Source organism: Poecile atricapillus, chromosome Z, assembly GCF_030490865.1.
Source record: "Poecile atricapillus isolate bPoeAtr1 chromosome Z, bPoeAtr1.hap1, whole genome shotgun sequence".
Taxonomy (NCBI): Eukaryota; Metazoa; Chordata; class Aves; order Passeriformes; family Paridae; genus Poecile; species Poecile atricapillus.
Genome location: NC_081289.1, coordinates 146,205,884 through 146,224,261, shown reverse-complemented (window position 1 = coordinate 146,224,261; position 18,378 = coordinate 146,205,884). Strand labels below are relative to the sequence as shown.

At 45.0% G+C, this 18,378-nt stretch overlaps 1 protein-coding gene across 1 annotated transcript in view; it reads right to left on the bottom strand.

Moving 5' to 3' along the window:
* Positions 1-239: 239 nt before the first annotated feature.
* The window catches only part of LOXHD1 (lipoxygenase homology PLAT domains 1), a 149,464-nt gene continuing 131,325 nt past the window's right edge, over positions 240-18,378 (bottom strand). The window contains exons 38-41 of the mRNA XM_058825935.1: positions 6,659-6,829; positions 4,988-5,126; positions 3,381-3,542; positions 240-720 (exon numbers count right to left, since the gene is read on the bottom strand). Of these exons, the coding sequence (XP_058681918.1) occupies positions 240-720; positions 3,381-3,542; positions 4,988-5,126; positions 6,659-6,829 (953 nt within the window). The remainder of the gene's footprint in view (positions 721-3,380; positions 3,543-4,987; positions 5,127-6,658; positions 6,830-18,378) is intronic.

The following is an 18,378-nucleotide window of genomic DNA, read 5'->3' as shown; positions in this document are numbered from 1 at the left end:
AAGAAAGCAATAAATGTATTTGTTTAATTCACAGTTTTATGTGGACTTTAAAAAAAAAAAAGCAGCAGCATTACTTTTACAAAATGCTAACCCAGGAAGAACATCTTGCTACTACAAATCTCTCAATACAAAAGGTAGTGTATTAAAAAGTAAAATGCAATATAAAACAATATAATGAGAAAAAAAAAAAAAAAAAAGCATACTGAAGGGACCAAAACCTTTGCACATGTGTGCCCTCCTCAGTACCTAGGAAAAAGGTCCCTACAGATTAACCCATCCCCACGGTTTTCATCCAGCCACTTCCCACAGGGAAATATGGTGGTGACACCAGTGGCCGAGTTGGTGATCTCCACCCTCTCCACCAGCCAGCCCGGACCCAGACCGCTGTTGTCGTGCTCAATCCGGACCTTTTTCAGCTCCCCCATGTCCAGCGTTTCCAGGTAAAACCTGCTGGTTTTGCCTCGCTCAAAGAGGTTCCTGAACTTCTGCTTCAGTGCCCGCCTCCCCGAGTCCCCGTTCAGGCCGTAGATGGTGATGAACACGTTGGCGTCGGTGCCCGCGCCCTTCTCGAAGCCTGTCACCACGATGGTCTCATATTTGACTGGCACCAAGCTCCGGGCTTTGCTGGCGAAGCTCTCGGTGACCTTGGCACACTCGAAGACTTTGTAGTCTCGCCTCTTGTATCGCAGAGGGATTTTCACGTTGCACCTGAAAAAGTACCTGCCAGGGGAAATCGGCGACAGGTTAATGGCAAGGACGGCCACTTTGTGGGGCAGATGTTAGAGAGTTGTAGAACTGTTTGTGTTGAAAAAGCCTTCTAAGATCATTGAGACAAACTGCTACCCCAGCACTGCCCAGGCCATCACTGCCTCGTGTTCCCAAAGTGCCACATGGCTTTTAGACTCCTCCAGGCATGGGGACTCCAACACTGCCCTGGGCAGCTGTGCCAGGGCTGGACAGCTCCTTGAGTGAAGAAATTTTCCCTAATATTCAATATAAACTTCCCCTGGCCCAGCCTGAGGCCGTTCCCTCTCCTCCTGTCCCTGTTCCCTGGCAGCACAGCCCGACCCCCCCGGCTGTCCCCTCCTGCCAGGGACTTGTGCAGAGCCACAAGGGCCCCCTGAGCCTCCTTTTCTCCAGGCTGAGCCCCTTTCCCAGCTCCCTCAGCCGCTCCTGGGGCTCCAGCCCCTTCCCCTTCCCTTCTCAGTCCTAGCCCAGGGGACGGGCCCTGCCCTGGGGCTGTGTCATGTTGTTGGTACAAACACAGACCCACCAAGGCAGGACAAGCCGTCACACCCAGAGCTAATGCAGGAAAAAGGCATAAAAAAAGGAATGGGAAAGATGGAGGAGGTTTAAATCTCCCCTTTCCTTTCTAGATCACCCGTCTCATCCTTAGCAGGGAAAAAAAGGAAGTCTGAACACAGAAATGATGGGTACCAGATGCTGACAGCCCTTGCCTCTGCAGTGCTGTCTCTGGTGATGTGCGGGGAACACCGAGCACATCCATAAATTACCTCGTAGCTGGCACTCAGCCAGGGGCTGGAGCACTCCGCTTTTAATGATGTATTTCATTTCCAATGATGCAGATCAGTTCCAAATGAGCTTTTTCCCTTCCCCCACCTTCACTGAACTGCAGCAGGTCCTCCTGAATGGAGTGTGGCTGGGTTGCAGAGTGTGTGTGTGTAAAATAAACACCTGGAGGAAGGGTTACTGTGACTCCAGCTGTATGGTGTTTCTTAAGCACTTCCTATACTCTTGGCATTTTCTGCAGCCAAAGAGAAGCACTCATTCCCTGGAAAGAAGCTTTATAGATGAGAAATTCCAGGGGGAACAAAATTTGAGGCTCAGGGACAGGAAAACTGCATGAGAGTGTGATGGAGAGGACGCCCAATGCTGCAGATCAATTTCCTCAGCTGTGTAATATCTCATGGTCTGGAAGTAAAATGGTGCATGCCAATCTTCACAAGAGGTAAAAAGAGAAAAGATGACTTTTGTAGCCCTGGAATGTGCAAGGAAAAATCTTTAAATACAACCTTTTTACATACTAAATACTACCAAAAGGAAAAATCCCAGTAGAATTCAAAACTGTTGCTTCAACTCTTGCTACTATTCAACTATTGCTAACTCTTTTAATTTGGTCTTTGGCTTGTCTGGGTAGGTTGTTTGATATTTGGGATGGGTAATACCTGAAGTGAGAACCTGTTCTCATGGTGCAAGCTCTCCAGTTGCTCCTGTGTACAGCAAAAACCACTGCAAAGTGCTGTATCTGCAGAGCTGGAGCTCTGCTCCAGTGCAAGGATAGACTGCAGAATGTACCCATATCTTCTGTCTGCCCTCTTTGATTTAAAACAATCTTTAAAAAGTGGGATTTTATGACAAAGCCTTTGGCCCCTTAACAGCTCCCTCTCCCAGCTGTTGCAGCATGCTCCCAATGAGTTCAGTGCACGGATCTGATTGCGCAGCTGGACTTCGAGGGTTCCAGGCTTTTCCCCACCAGGAGAAAAGAATATGTTTTAGTATGCAATTGACTGAGTTTTCATTCAGCAAATATTATTAAGGCTCTTCAGCTGGCTGATTAATTTGCTAGGAGAGACTCTTAGCTTCTAAAAAAAAAACCAAAAAAAAATCCCACCACTTCAAGGATTTCTTCTTAAACACTCAATTGTCTCAGCTGGAACAAACTCCTTGTAGTTAAATTCTTTAGCAGCAATAGAAATATCATGAAAGAAGAAATCCACAATTAATGCATGGATTGTTTTACTGAAGTGCAGTTTGTTCTGCAAATGGGTGATCTCTGTTCATGCACAGTCCCTGTGGAATCTGGTCCCCTTCCAAAGATGGAACTCAGATCAAAGTATGTATTTGTGTGACCATGCTCAGGGCTCTTTAGGTATGGTTGAGCTGCATGACTGCAACCTTTCCAGTCATGTGTGACCTATTGGACCATACCAGAAGGATCTCTTATCCAAACTGGTCTGAATCAGAGGCTCAGGCTTTGTCTTACTCTCGTTTCTAGGAAATCTTTCACAAGACTTACTTAAAGACCAGATTGTGCAGACTATCCTACAAACTCCTTGAATTTCAGCTACTCTGGTTATTTTCCATAAGGTGAGAAATTAATTCATCCTGGCTGTGAGAGTCACCCCAGCCAAACTGTTTATAAAGTTACCTGCACATGCAAGTACCCTCTCTAACAAATCAGAAATTGTGCAGGTAAGTCAGACAAGGACATTCTGGACCTGACACACCAAACTACATAAAAAAAAATAAGACTTTCTGTTATTTCTTAAGCCTGAAATGATTCAGGAGGATGTGTGCAGAGCTGCTCAGCTCCCCCATGCCCTCCCAGGGCAGCTCCTTGCAGATGAGAAGGCACTTACTTGTTGCAAAGCTCCATCTCTGTCACAATAATCTCCTGGACATGCCAGAAGATATCAGCTTTTGCAGATGACTTCTTCCCATCTTTTGGGCAGTGACCAACACAGATGGCTGCAATATCCCCAACATTCTTTGAAGAAAATTGGAATGTGTCTGTTGCTCCCCTACAGGAAGCAGAGAGCAGTTTCAGCATCCTGGAGGCTGCCAGTGACTTGCCTCATATGGACATTAAGTAATTTGCACATGGCTATGGAAGATAGAAGATAAGCCTTCATTTACAGTCATTTGATTTAACCTACAATCATTCAACACAAAGTATAATTTCCATATTTAAATTTAGTATTTTCCCTGATTAGGGGTGACACTTTAAATTGTTGCCACTAGGACTTTCTAGGATAAACTTGAGCTGTTCCACATACAAAATCAATTTGCCTCATTATAGATAAAGCTAAAGAATGACTAATTTCCCCTCCAGCACTTATTCATTCATTCTTGACAGATACTGTATCTGTTACACATCTACCCACCATAGCTGTTTTAAATCTGCTAGTTGAGCCACCCTTCCTGAAGCTCAAATTGGAAATAGTTCAGAGAAACAATTAAAACACAGAATCTAAGATTGGTTTGTGTTGGAAAGGACCCTAAAGATTGTCTAATTCCAAACCTCTGCCATGGGCAGGCATGATAGGTTTCTGTCAAAGTGCTGACTGGATCCCTGTTGTGTTCTCTGAGTATCTGTTGGGTTTATTTCCTTGGACTGGCCCTTGGTCCCTCCAAAGACAGACTGTGCCTAATGAAGAGTGGTGTCTAATTCCTCCATAGGCACCATCAGCTCAAGAAGCTCCTCCTGACCCTTCATATTTCATGTGATGTCTCAGTCATATTACATTCCACATAAGCCATCATTTCACTTTCCTTTACCAGAAAAGGCCTTTTTTGCAAAGCAACCTAACATCAGCAGTGCCTGTGACTTTGGCAAGGTCCCCATCTCCTAAGGGAGTGCCATGTCCTTAAACAAGCAGAAAACCCTGCTCACACTTGGAGCACTTTGGTGCCATGTAGGACAAGGAATATGCCCCACGTTCCATGGATGTGCCTCCAGCAGGAGGCTGATTCCTGCCCTTCCTCACGCGACTCTGATCTCGCAGCCTTAACCCCCCCAGATCCGCCTGCAAAGTCAAATCTGAGCAGCTCTGACAACATTTAGCCTCCAACTATTATTACTTTCTCTCTGATTCCCATTGCCAGTGAGATGCTGTAAAAGGAACTAAAACCACCCCCAGCTTCCTTCTGCTCCTCCCAGCTCAAAAACCACACAGCCTCCCTGGGGGCTTGCCAGGAGCCTCTTTGTATGTACTGATACAAAAGGACACACACACATACACGCAACATCAACATTTCCTTTCACCAAATGCCTTTCTCTTATTCTAAAACCTACTCTGTGACTGCCCACCAGAAACTCGTTCGGTATCTTCCCTGTAATCCAAATGGGAAGGGGGATGAGAAGTGGCATGGCACAAACACAGCTCCCCATGGCAAGAAGAAGTGGCATTTGTGGAGGACACACAACAGGTGGGGAGTTCCTCTGGCCCCCCCATTTTTTTGCTACCTTTCAAACCTCCTTTTCTTGGAAGAGTTCTCCATGAGGAATTCCTTTGAGCGGCCCATCTTCCCTTCTAGGATGATCCAGATGTTTTCCTTTGTATCTGCATCCTCTCTGTCACTGGTTACTGTGACAATCTCATAGGCTTTAAAGCATAATTAACACACACGTTAAACAGAAAAGGAAGAGCAGATGGCCTGCAAGATCTCTTCATTTGACTGTCACTTTGCTTAAAAACCCCTTTCCTAATATTTATCACAGCCCACAAGACAGCAAGCATTTGCAAAATAAGGGTGGAAACACACTGAAATCTGTGGGACTTTTGACTTATAAGTGGTTTGGGATAGAATACATGAAAAATATGAGTCCTGTTCAACTGGGTAGCAAGAAGAGATGGAGTTATTCTTAGAATTACAGAATAGTCTGTGTTAGAGGGACCCACAAGGATGATTGAGGTCTATTTTGAACAAGCTGTCTCCAGCTCCATGCTGTGCTAAGCAATTAATCTGAAACACACCCTAAATCCTCCATATTTTCTTTTATTTTCTTCCTTTTTTTCTTTTCTTTGTGCCACAGTTCCTAGCAGAGTGAGGGTGTCCATGTACCCAACAAGATGTGCTCAGATGCAGTCGTGGCCTGTAAGTACCCAAAATGTAAGGGCCAAAATGGCCCTCACAAGGCTGATTTTTTTTCAGGGGCAGGGCACAATCACAGTGAAATAATGTGATCATTGTCTCTGCAGGATTCTCCTGAGGAAGAGCACTGGTGCAGTAGTTCTTGAGATGGACTCTGCACATCATCAGCGTGGTTAAGTAACTCTTGGCTGAATCACCCACCACATCAGACACCAGTGTAATTGCCTCGAGCCCTGTGGGATTACCCAGAGAAGATCCAGGGCCATGGGCTGTTAAGCTCAGCTGTTATGTTCAGCTGGGACACTTAAGCTCATAGCCCAGAACCAGTTAAGGAGGAAGCTAGAACAATGTTACTTACCAAGCTTTAAGGACTGAACTTATTTTCCACCTCAAAGACTCAAGCACATTACTTCTAATGAGATCACATCCATGTGTTCTCATGGCTTACTGATGGACTGAACCACTGCAGATGGGTCCCTCTTAGGTTTCAACCCAGAATGAGATCTTTTTATTCCTCAGCAATCCTATTTTGTTCCTTTCTTATCGCAGAGCTGCACTATTGAGCTAAAGTGTGCTTGAAATAACCCCTAAAGCCTAGGCCTGCATGGGAACCTGTGGAGGCTAGCTTTGGAGCAAGCTGCAGGCCCCATGGCCTGCCAGCCCTGCCTGAGAGCTAGCCTGGGAATTTCATGGGAGGATTCAAAACAATCCTCAAAGACAGAAAACAGCCTGCAGGTGCTGTTTGTCTGTTCCCGTGTTTTCCTTGCAGGAGAGGGTCAGGGGGGTGGTGAACCCCACTGACCAATGATGGTAATGTAGCACTTTACTAACCAATAAGAGTTTCCTTTCTGTACTTTCCACGAACTAGTCTATATAACATGGCTGAAGCAATAAATTAGAGATTCTCTCCTGTTCTGACTCCCTTGAGAGTCGTGTCGTTCTTCCTGCCGTTCCCAATTAGAACGACAGGAACCTGCAGCTTGCAGGACCTGTGTTCCTATGACCTCTGAGGTCCCTCAGGAAATGGCACAAGAGCACTCACCAGTCCTCTCCTTCAGTTCCAGGATGTCATTATTGGCACAGGCCAGTTCCCTGATGAGCTGCCCGTCGTCTTCACCTTTAGCCAGCCAGCGATCACACTGGAAGCGAAATGTCTTGTCCATGGCAGAGTCCGTCACATCAATATATTCCAAGTGCCAGCCTGGGGCAATTCCTAGTAAAGAAGAGGTTCGGATTCTAGGTTTGCACAAAGGAGGTGAGGTACCTTTCCTTGGTAGCTCCATGTAGCTGCTATAAATCATAAAATCAAGGAATGGTTCAGTTTAAAAGGGACCTTTAAAGGTCAACTCTCCTGCCATGGATAAGACATTTGTATGTGGAACCACTACCCTGGCTTGCTCCAAGCCCTGTCCAACCTGGCCTTGGACACTTCCAGGCATGGGACAGTCTCAGCTTCTCAGGGCAACATGTGCCAGAGCCTCACCACCCTCATTGTAAAAAATTTCTTCCTTTACATATCTAATCTAAATTGACACTCTTCTAGTTTTAAGCCACTCCTGTTGCAGCAGGCCCTGCAAATATATTTGTCCCCATCTTTCTTACAAGCATTAAGGCAGGGGCTCTAAGGGTCTCCTCTCTGGATTTGAAGGAAAGTACAACTTCCTCTTTTGGCCCTGCCAGCCAGCACATGTAAGGAAATTACCCATCCTGGCCAAGCAACAAGGGTAAATCCATGAGTGCTGGGATTGGATGTGAAAACAGGACAGAGTGTAGTGATGGATGTTCCAGCACAGATGACCAAATCACTTTACATTTCCCTTGGGGCCTTCTGAAGAGCCACAGCACCTTTTTAGCTTGCTACTTTGTTCAGGTTGTTTTTTTCCCCACTGAAAAAGCAACTTTAAAAATAAGAAAATAGCATTTGAGAATGTTCTCCTGATTTCTTTGTTAAAATCACAGGAGCTCTTGTTGACCTCGGTGGGGACAGGCGGTTCCAACAGTCTTACTTTCAAGTCCTGCTATTAGCCAGACAAAAAAAAGGTTATGTTCATGATGAGACATCTCTGCTTGCTTATTATGTACATCCTGGAGAGATTAAATAGCTCTTGCTCTTCCAGGAATTCACTGCCGTGTGCCTATTTCCTTTGTTTGCAAAAATTAATCCTCATTATCCTTGAATAGAAAATGATGGCACATTTTTGAGTTATGTCAACAAGTTGCCCTTCTCCTGTGGACTGTGAGCCTCCACACCATATGCTGGCAGCTCCTTACAGCCATTGCTGTTTTGTACTTTGGCTTCCTGAACCTTCTCCAAGCTAGGAAATTAAACTGTGCACTATGCAGCACAGACCCCAACCAACACCACCATTCACCCCTTAAATTTCAGGGGAACAGAACTCCAGTGTCATTGTGCCTGGAAGGTAGAACAACTGTAGAACAACTTGCTTAGAACAAACTCAGCTAAAGCAGGCTCCTCAGGGCTGTGTGTGGCCAGGTTTTTAATATCTCCAAGGATGGAAATTCCACAGCTTCTCTGGGTGTCCCGTGCCAGAGTTTGATTACCCATGCAGAGAGGAAAAAAAAGCTTTTTTTTCTTATTTTAAATGGAATTTCCTGCATTTCTGCTTGAACCCATCCGTTCTTGTCCTGTAACTGGACACTGGTGAGAAGACTTTGGTTCCATCTGCTTTAATTTTACAGAGTGCCGAGGGAAGCTGTGGCTGCCTCATACCTGAAAGTGCCCAAGGCCAGGTTGGACAGAGCTTGAAGCAACCCAGGATAGTGGAAGGTGTCCCTGCCCATGGCAGGGGTTGGGACACAATTGTTTTTAAGGTCTCTTTCAACCTGAACCATTCTGTGATTTTACAATTCTGTGAAGTTTTCCAGGGCTCCCACTGTGATTTGACTGGAGCAACTTGGTCTTTGGGGCTGTTTTGGAAATTTATTCTACACATGTTGGAAGCGTCAGCTGTTAATCTTTTGGTAGGATCTTTTCCATTTAAGTTCAATGAACATCTCTGCAGGATATTCAGGAGGCTGCTCTGCTTCCATCAAAACTTTGGTGACAACATGAAAGAAAGAAAACATGCCTTCCTTTTGCAGTGAGAGATGTCAATGCCTGCAGACCAGGATGGAATAAATTGTTGATCTCAGCCTGGCTGCCAGCAGTGAAGCGGATGATGGGGTCAGAATCAGTGGTAAGCAGCAGTACCAGAATGGAGACTGGTGAGATGCTCATGCCCTCCTCCCTCTTCTCCAGCCTGGTGCCAGCAGCCATACTCACCATGAAGCTGAAACACAATCCTGCTCTTTTACCAGAGGCAGAGATGGCACTTTCCTGCAGATGTTGGAGTTGAGGACAAAGCCAGCTCCTCCCCATAAAGATGCTTTTATCAGCTCTGGGCTATTTAAAGAGCAACTGCTGAGCTCTGTCATGATCAACACTGAAAAGCAAATGCCAACAGGGTGTCCCTTACAGCACAGGGTACATAAATCAAGGAACTGGATGGACAGTCTTAGAAAAATGGTACAGCTGTCCCTAAACATCCTCCTGTCCGCTTTAAAGAAATAAAAAACATTTCCCTCTCACTAGAATTTGCCTTTTTCTCATTTTTTTTCCTGGTTGTTAGTGATTTAACGTAGATTATGAGACCTGTACAAGGATCCCTAAATGCTTTTCATATTTAGGAGAAACAGCTCACCCCAGGTGAAAACTGTACTGGATATGTCCATAGCAGCATATCTCCCCACCCTGTCCACGCCCCATGGTGTCAGGAGTGGTGACACATCAAGGGTTTCATTGCCATAGCATTAGACACCATTTAAAAGCTGATGTGGAAACAGAAGGCTTGGTCCATGCCTGAAAAATGCATCTTGCTCTACCAGAAAAGGTATTGTTTTTCTTTTGTTTCAGATTGGGAAAGTATATATAAAATTCCTTTTTGCATTGGTATGGAAAAGAAAACGGAAAAGCCAATGATGCACAGAGTATAAATGTGAGACTTTCCCTCTGGTGGGCTGGATCTGTGTGCTGGGCATCACGTCACCAGAAGGAGAACAAATCATGTTTGCAGAACTACTTTCCAGGTCATGAAATCCTGGTTTCAGGCTATTATCCCGTTTACCCCTTGTGTTCCTCTGTGAGCTCTGCAGTGGGCTCAGAGACTCTAGAGCACCTAAGCAATGATAAGAACGGAAACTCCTACCCCAGAGTCACAAAATCCCCATCCCAAGCTGGTTTATAGAGCAGCATAAGCAAAAGAGGAAGAGGAGACAGAAAGGCTCTTTTCTGTGTGAATATAGGAGGGTGAAAGGATTTTCCCATATCCTGACCACTGCTCACACAGCCTGTCTGCAAGGAGAAACTGAAGGATCTCTGCAGCAGTGCTCGTCAGGACAGCCCTGGACACTGAATCTGATCCACTGTGAGAGCCAGAGCTGCTCCATCACTCTGCTTTGGGTGCTTGCAGAAAAACCAGAGCAAACCTGCTTGTATCCCGTTGGCACCTCAATCAGTACCAGGAAAACAAGGGCTCAGGAAAACATCAGCTGCACAAATTTCCGCTGTGACCCCGGTACAAACCAGGACCACACTTGCCTCCACTAATGCTTTGGGGCAGAAGGGAAGAAATAGCACATATCTGAGTAGTTCCTGCCTTCCTGGTCTTAAAAATAATTTGGCTAGCGCTGTGCCTTTGTGAAAGGTCCCCTACCACCAAAACAAGTGTTCAACATTTGTAACAAAAGGTATTTCACCCCAGGCCTCATTTTGCAGCCATTGAAATCCCCAGCAACCTGACTTAATAAAACCCATGGTAGTGCCACATAGGCTCCTTAATGGTCTGCAGCTGGAAGTGACATTTTCAATAGCATGCAAAACATTTCAAATGTAATTAGAGGAAGAGAAGAGCTTTGGGGAAAAAAAGAATCACTTTGCTTGCTTGACTCTGTATAATTTAGTGTGATGAAGGGAAACATATTCTGTTCCCCAAACGTCCTTGTCCAAAAGAGCAGTTATTTATCCCATTTATCCTCTTTCCTAAAAGGATCCTAGCTGGCCACTGGGTGATTCTGGGCAAGGACTCCCCTGTGTAGACCTGAATGGCGCTCACAGGACCTTCTTTCCTTTTCCCCAGGTGATGCTGGAAGTCTGTGCTTTCCTGACATCAGACAGGTTGGATTGTAAGCTCCTTGTCACCCACTTCTTCAGTGATTAGCACAATTGAGCCTGACTGTAGAAGCGGTAGATGAAACACAGATAATGACATTACTTCTTCATTTAACTAAAACACCAGCCTGCAGCTCCAGAAGCTTGCTTTGCCTGTCTCAGGAACAGCCATGGCTTGCCTGTACTCACCCCCAAAATATTAAGCCATTCTGACACTTGCAGAAACATGGGAGGATGAGAGAAAAATATGGGGTGAAAGAAGTGTGGTGGGTTCACTGCTCACCAGGCAGCCCCTGGTGAGCAGCCCCTGACCTCGTTTTAGTGAATATTAACTATTCCTTTGCAAAGGAACAGCTGGTGGGATCAAATCTGCTGGCAGAACCACATCCATGCTTGGACACACACACCTCCATGGAAGTCTCCACTTTTTGCAGCCATATTCATTGACTATCCTCTTATCCCTTATCTTTCTGTAGTATATCCCTTCTGGTTTGCTTGTGGAAGCAGCTGATCAAGGATAATAGTAGTCATTACTGGTGCTTATGTTTCCACAGGAGTAAAAAAATCCCTCCTGCTAGGGACATTGACTGCACAAGGGCCAGTGATGGATTGCTGCTGCCAAGCCATTCACAGCCACCAACCAGCACTGCTCAGCCCCTTAACTGCACTTTTATTTTTATATATTTTTTTTAATTTTCACATTTTCTGAAACATGAAGTAACTACCACAGCACAGACAGCTCATCAGCCTTGCATCCTCCGATATTTTTTGTCCCCTGCCTTGTTAGGTGAGCATCCATCCCTAAACCCCACCTCATGACGCATCACCCAGAAAGTGGTGGGAGTTTTGATAGTGGCATCGAATCGCTAGAAATGGAGCGTTAATTGTGAGGTGTTAAAATCATAGCATCTAGCCGTGCATCAGTACATCTCAAAACACTCCAAGAAGGTGAATAATTTTTATCCCTAATTTACATAATTGAAAATGAGGTACAGGGATGCGATTTACGCAAGGTCATTCAGCAAGCCAGTGGCAGAATAAAAATAGATGCATTTTGTATATCTCTCCTTTAGGATCATGTTAGTTCACACCAAAACATTCCTCATCAGGGCAGACAGGCAATGCAGAAAACATCTCACAGTCTTTGAGAAAGCAGAAGATTAACACTTGGGATAGTTTTAGAAAATAGGTGTCCTGCACCCCCTCTCCTGCGTTGTCTCTGCAACTTGTTCAGTCCGGGATTTGACTCAGGTCGAAACCACCCATAAATTACCCTCAGACACACCCCACTCCTCCAGCCTTCACATCTTACAGATAAACTACTCCTGTGCAAAAGCACTTAACAGCTCAGACTGGAGACGGAGCAATTTCTCAGATTATATTCTTGTGATTGAAGGAAATTTTGTATTTTATTGAGGAATACTTGAAGCAAAAGCTTTTAACAAGGATGCAGGATAATTTGTCCCCAAGAGGAGCAAAGGAGACCTGTGGAAAAGAGAAGCTTTTACAGAAATGATAATTCTAAGGCTACATCTGTCCTTTTGGGCTCCTTCTGAAAGGTTCTGCAATTTACGGGATTGGAAAAGAATGAATGTACAAGGTCAACACCGAAGTCTTGGTGTTCTCTGTTCTAAATCCTTACATCTTTTTTCTGCTTCATGTAACTTCTGGACTGTGATAGCTTGGCAGTATCTCTTGGTTAAGCTGAAACACCTGTGCCACATCTTTCACAGAATTATGGAATGGTTTGGGATGGATGGGAGATTAAAACTCATCCCATTCCACCCCTGCCATGGGCAGAGACACCTTCTACTATCTGAGGCTGCTCCAAGCCCTGTCCAACCTGACCTTGGGCACTTCCATGGGTGAGGCAGCCACAGCTTCTCTGTGCCAGAGCCTCATAATCCTCACTGGGGTGAAATCCTTATCTTTGTGATAACAACGTTGGGTGAAAAAATCTGGTGTTGAAGAGAGAGGAAGGTAGAAGGCATATGAGAGGGGCTCTGTGGGTCAGTGCTGGGATCTCCCAAGATGCTGAGGCTATTCAAATTTGGACCATTTGAAGGAGTAATCAGTCATGGCACAGTTGCTGGCACGTTGCAAGTGTGCAGATTGCACCCTCACTTGAGCCCAGTCTGAGCTGTAGACTTCGATGCATCCAGAAAAATGTGCAGGAGTTGGCATTGTCTTCCTTTGTACTGAGCCACCAACAAAACAGGGACTGTGATGGACTCTCCTCTCCTTGGGCAGTTTTACACATCTATTTCTTTTCCTCTCACTTTTTATTTAAAGCAGAAATTCTTCAACAAATCTGCCCTGAGGACCAGCAGAGTTTATGAGGCAACAGTCAAGGGCTGAGAGGGAGGGCTTAGAAAAGCCCTTCTTGGACCTGATAGCTGAGTAAATCCTTACAAAGGGCTAAAAAAGACAGTTCTTTAGGTTTTTTTTAAAAAGTAATTTACGGTCTACAAGTGCCCCAAAAGCTTGGAATCATGTCCATGAATTGCAGAAACAGACCTCTGGAATAGCTGTCTGCTGTGGGTTCAAGGCCTGGCCAATTTAACATCTGAGTCAAGATACTGCTCCTGGAAAAGGTAGTTCCTTCAGAGAGAGAAGAGGGAAGCTGAGGGGATATAAATTATTTTGGCTTGAGTCCAAATCAAAAAGGGAATAAGATACTTTCTCTTTTGGAAGAGACACCCAAAAGGAGTCACTGGGGCAGTTAGGCTATTTAAAACTCTGCTAGACAGTGTCAGAGAAGTTGGTGAATTGAGAGAAAGGCCTTGTTACGGCAAAGAGGAAGTTTGGCTCCATAACCTTGGTATTTACTTTTGTCTTTGCTCCTACAACACAGAAAAGTCTGGTTTATCCATAATTAGACTCTTCCTGGCTCCCTTTGGCTGATGGCAACTGAAATAATCAAGGATCTGAAATTAATTACTTTAGACAGACTGCTTATCACCTGGGCTCGAATCTATTCAGGCAGATGAGGGAGCTAAATCCAGATTTCCCATACCTCCTTGTTTCCTGGAGAAAAAGGCAAAAATAATAAAAAAACCAAAAAACCCCCAATCCAAAACCCACATTAAAAAAAGAGAAAAAAAAAGGCTTTTTCTAGGTAAATAGTTCTGCTACTGAGATATTGAAAAACTTTCAGTCACTCTTCCAGAATGGTGATTTAGTCCTTATAGCAGACCAAAAAAAAAAAAAAAAAAATATTGAGGCCTATATTTAGAAAGCCAGTATTTCTACAGACCTACAGATACTGATCTTGCATAAATGTAGAAGTAAATGAACTGAGATATGAGAAAATACATAGTGCCTATCTGAGATCAGGAGATGGGGAGTCTGGAAGTGATTAAATTTGCTCAGGGAGTCTAAATATATTAGATCGAACATCAGTATCTCAAAGTAAACAGGGGCAAGATAAAAAGACATGGAGCAAAATTAAAACTAAGTTTCATTCACGTCACTTTCCTGTTACCAGAATCTCGCTGGTGAGCTCTAAACATCTAAAAAAATCAGGAACAAGTTCCTTGAAATTGCAGTTGTGAATTCTTTAAACTGCCTGTTTTCAAATGAGCAACAACTTCCTCTCTAATCATTTTTACTGAAGTTAGAGAAATTAGATGGGGGCTTCATTCCTCCTTTATGTCTCATACAGAGATGTCACTCAGCAGTTTTTGTGGGGAAAATGGCATTTAAAAGCATTGAAGTGGGATCATTAAACTGGTGTGCTTTTCCAGAGGATGAAAACATGGTGTTTGCAATTTAAAGACCTTCTGATAGTTTTGCCATGGCGATTACTGTCTCTTCAACACTGAACACTCCACTGCAGTCAAATTTCACTGGAAGGATAAACAAAAGTGGGATGAGAACTAGGAGCAAAGCCACTGCAGCAAGATTTCACCAAGGGAGGAGGATGCTGAGCTGTGGTGCAAGGGAGAATGAACACAATGGGCAAGGCATTTAAATGTATTTTATCCTGAAATTCAGGCAGGTGGTTGGCATCTTGACATAACAAGGAAAAAGAAGCCTTTTGGTGGTTAGTATTTCCCCTAACTAACCATCAAAAGACACCAAACAGCACAAGGACGTGGAGCTGCTGGAGCCAGCCCAGAGGAGAAATCATGGAGATGCTCCAAGGGCTGGAGCTCTGGAGCCAGCCTGGGAGAGCTGGGGCTGCTCCCCTGCACAAGAGAAGGCTCCAGGGAGAGCTGAGAGCCCCTGGCAGGGCCTAAAGGGGCTCCAGGAGAGCTGCCCAGGGACTGGGGACAAGGCCTGCAGGGACAGCAGCCAGGCAATGGCTTCCCAGTGCCAGAGGGCAGGCCCAGCTGGGATATTGGGAAGGAATTGCTGGCTGGGAGGGTGGGCAGGCCCTGGCACAGGGTGCCCAGAGCAGCTGGGGCTGGCCCTGGATCCCTGCAGTGTCCAAGGCCAGGCTGGACAGGGCTTGGAGCAGCCTGGGACACTGGAAGGTGTCCCTGCCATGGCAGGAGGGTAGAATCAGACAATCTTTAACCGTCATTTCCAACCCAAACTATGATTCTGTGGTCACAGCAAGGAACACAGAAGCAGCAGCAGTGGCAGGCTGACGTTGGAGCAGCCTGAGATAGTGGATGTTGTCCCTACCCATGGCAGGGGATGGAATGAAATGATCTTCAAGGTCTCTTCCATCCCAAACTATTCTGTGATTCTGTGATTCTGTGATTCTGTGATTCTGTGATTCTGTGATTCTGTGATTCTGTGATTCTGTGATTCTGTGACTGAGACTAATAATTTGGAAGATAAAGAAAAGAACATCAAACATGCTCCATGTGTTCAGAACTCGAGGAGCAATAGAGTAGGCCAATGGAGGCCAAACCTTCCACAGGCCATTGATAGAGAACCATTTAGTCCAAAAAAGCCAGAAAAGAGGTAAAGAAAGAATGATCAACATCTGAAACCTCAGAGTAGAGGTAAATACAAACACATTTTTATTTAATACCCAAAGTCCCTCATGCATCTGACAAAAAACATACTTGATCCCTGACCCTACTACTCATTTAAAAGAAATAGAGCCAGGAATTTCTAGGCAGTCCCACAGCCAATTTATATAAATTATATATAGGGATCAGGCATATATTCAAAGGATAGCTATATCCTGGGATCTCAACAGTAATAAATACTCTACCCACCCAACAAACTGTCATACTGAATTGTGTGAAGTTTTAGATAGGAGATGCCTTTCACATGACTAATGCACGAACAATGTAGACAACATATGTTATGATTTAAACAACAGTTTTCCTTCTTTCTGTGGGGAAAAGCAAGTACATTTTTGCTGAACAAAACCTGAGCATGGTGTTTATCAAGGCTTAAATTAACCTTGCTGTCAGCCAGGTCTGTTAAGAACCAGTATTTATAAGTGGAAACCAGTGTTATGAGAAAATAAGGAAAGAGAATATGAGGTTGCCATGTGTATTTATATACCTATTTCAGGCTCTAGAAATTCAGCTTAGTATTTTAGCTGACTTGTGGTGGCTATCTGGGTACATGCTCTTAGCCCAGAGCAAATTAAAACTAATTGAGCCTGTTTACTTCTCAGCCTAAGGCTAAACTCCCTCTGCCACCAACCAGCTGCACACAGCCAGCAATTACCAACTTGTGTCAGCAGCATCATCAGTGGCACTGAGAAGGTGAACTGTGATCACTTGTGCAAGAAGGAAAAGGCAACAAAACCCTCCTGGATTAACAGGATTTGCTCATCACGCAGCAGGCAACAGACTTGTTGGACTCACTGCCACAAGATGTGTGGATGCAAATGTCTCCTGGAGGGCCTGGGCAAGAACTTGAATGAGAAAATTCACTGGAAATTGTTTAATGGACAAAAATGATATCCAATTCAAGAAATGCCCAGAGCTACTCATGATGCAAAATGCTGAGGACTGTGAAAGGATTACACACGCTTGCTCAGCCTGTCCTCTTCCTCAGGCATCCCGTGATGCTGCTGTTGGAAAGAGCTGCTGGGCTCTACACACCCTCAATCTGATCCAGTTCTCACCTTCCTGCATTCCACCAAAGCCCTAAGGATCAGCTTTGCGCTGGTGGGTGAATTTCATCCTGTTAGCACAGCCAGTCCACCGGGGAGCCATGATGCCACTTGAGGAAAAAGTTCTTTTAGCACACATTTTAGCTGGTAATAAGTTTGAAAGCAAATCTGCAAGTCCATGTTGATTTCTTGGTGCTATCAGAAAGATGTCTGAACCACTCTTGGAACTGCTTATAAGCCTGTTTACTGAGCTAAAACTCTCATTCAATAGCCCTTTCCATATCTAAATCTAAACTGCAGATCTAAGGAATTAGTGTTTTGGCAAAGTAATCAGGTGAAAGCAGCTCCCTTACTGCATTCAGCACCAGTTATATAACATGATATTATAGAGTTTAATCAACTAAATTGTGCTGTGTTATGGGAGTGATAAATATGAGCTCAGAGCTTGCAGTGTCTGGGAATAAACAATCATGCTAGGTGGATGTATCTCCCATATTTCACAGCAGACAGAGGCTACTATTAGATGTGTTTTTTCTCTCTTTCACAGACTTTCCAATGGGAAAGTCTAATCCAGAGATAGCATCTTTTATTAGTAGAGCGTGACATGCAGTCTTCTCCATCTGCCACAGCTTGGAGTAGTTGAGAGGATGGTGGCCAGGTCACATCAATACTGGCATGAAACCTGTCCCAGCCATAAACCAGCTGCTTCAGTAGAACCAGGTATAGACTGGGGAGTCCTGCTGCCATTCCTCCCCAGATTGTGACAAATATTACTGCCAAACAGCTTTAATAATAGTGACTCAGGTAAGCCTGTGGGAACTATGGAGCTTCACCTTTGGGCTGCAGCAAGGGCTGGCCACTAGTGAGCAAGCCATTGCTAATGCAGTATAATCTCTTTTACATGAAGATGGGATGGGATGTCACCACAGCAGTGCTAGTGATGCATTTGTTACAAGATACCTCTTGGTGCCTGAAAGACAACACAAATGACTATGACAGTTGGACAGAGCTCTGTTCTGCTGTTTGTGACACCACTCAGGGTGACCAGCAGCAGGGAAATGTCAGAACCTCTCTCAGCAGCACGCTGCCTGCTAACTGGCTGATGCAGTGATCTTAATAAAGGCAGACACAGATCTTTATTTCTGTTTTCTAAGGCTCGCTGTGTTATGCCAGGCTGCATTTCCCCACGTGTCAGCGTCAGGCTGAGAACATGGAATTGCTCTGGGAGCGCCATGCTGGCCTGTGTGAGAGGTATTGCATGGATGGAGTCAGGGTGCTGGGACAACAGCCTTGCTCTGGGGGAGGCACCCAGTGCTGCAGAGGTGGTTGTGAGCTCAGACTGCAGCTGGAGCCCTGCTGCAGCAGATGCTGCACCAGCAGCCAGGGGAGGCTCACCTGCATGAAGGGAAGGAATGCACAGGGAAGCTGGAACACAGGATCTGGGTAAAATCCAGGTAATTTTCCCAGCCTGAAGCAGAGCTGGGGACACTGCCTTCAGTCTGCCTTGTGTCTGTGTGTTTCCTCAAGTGAAAACATCCCGAACTCACACCTGTCACTGCCCTGA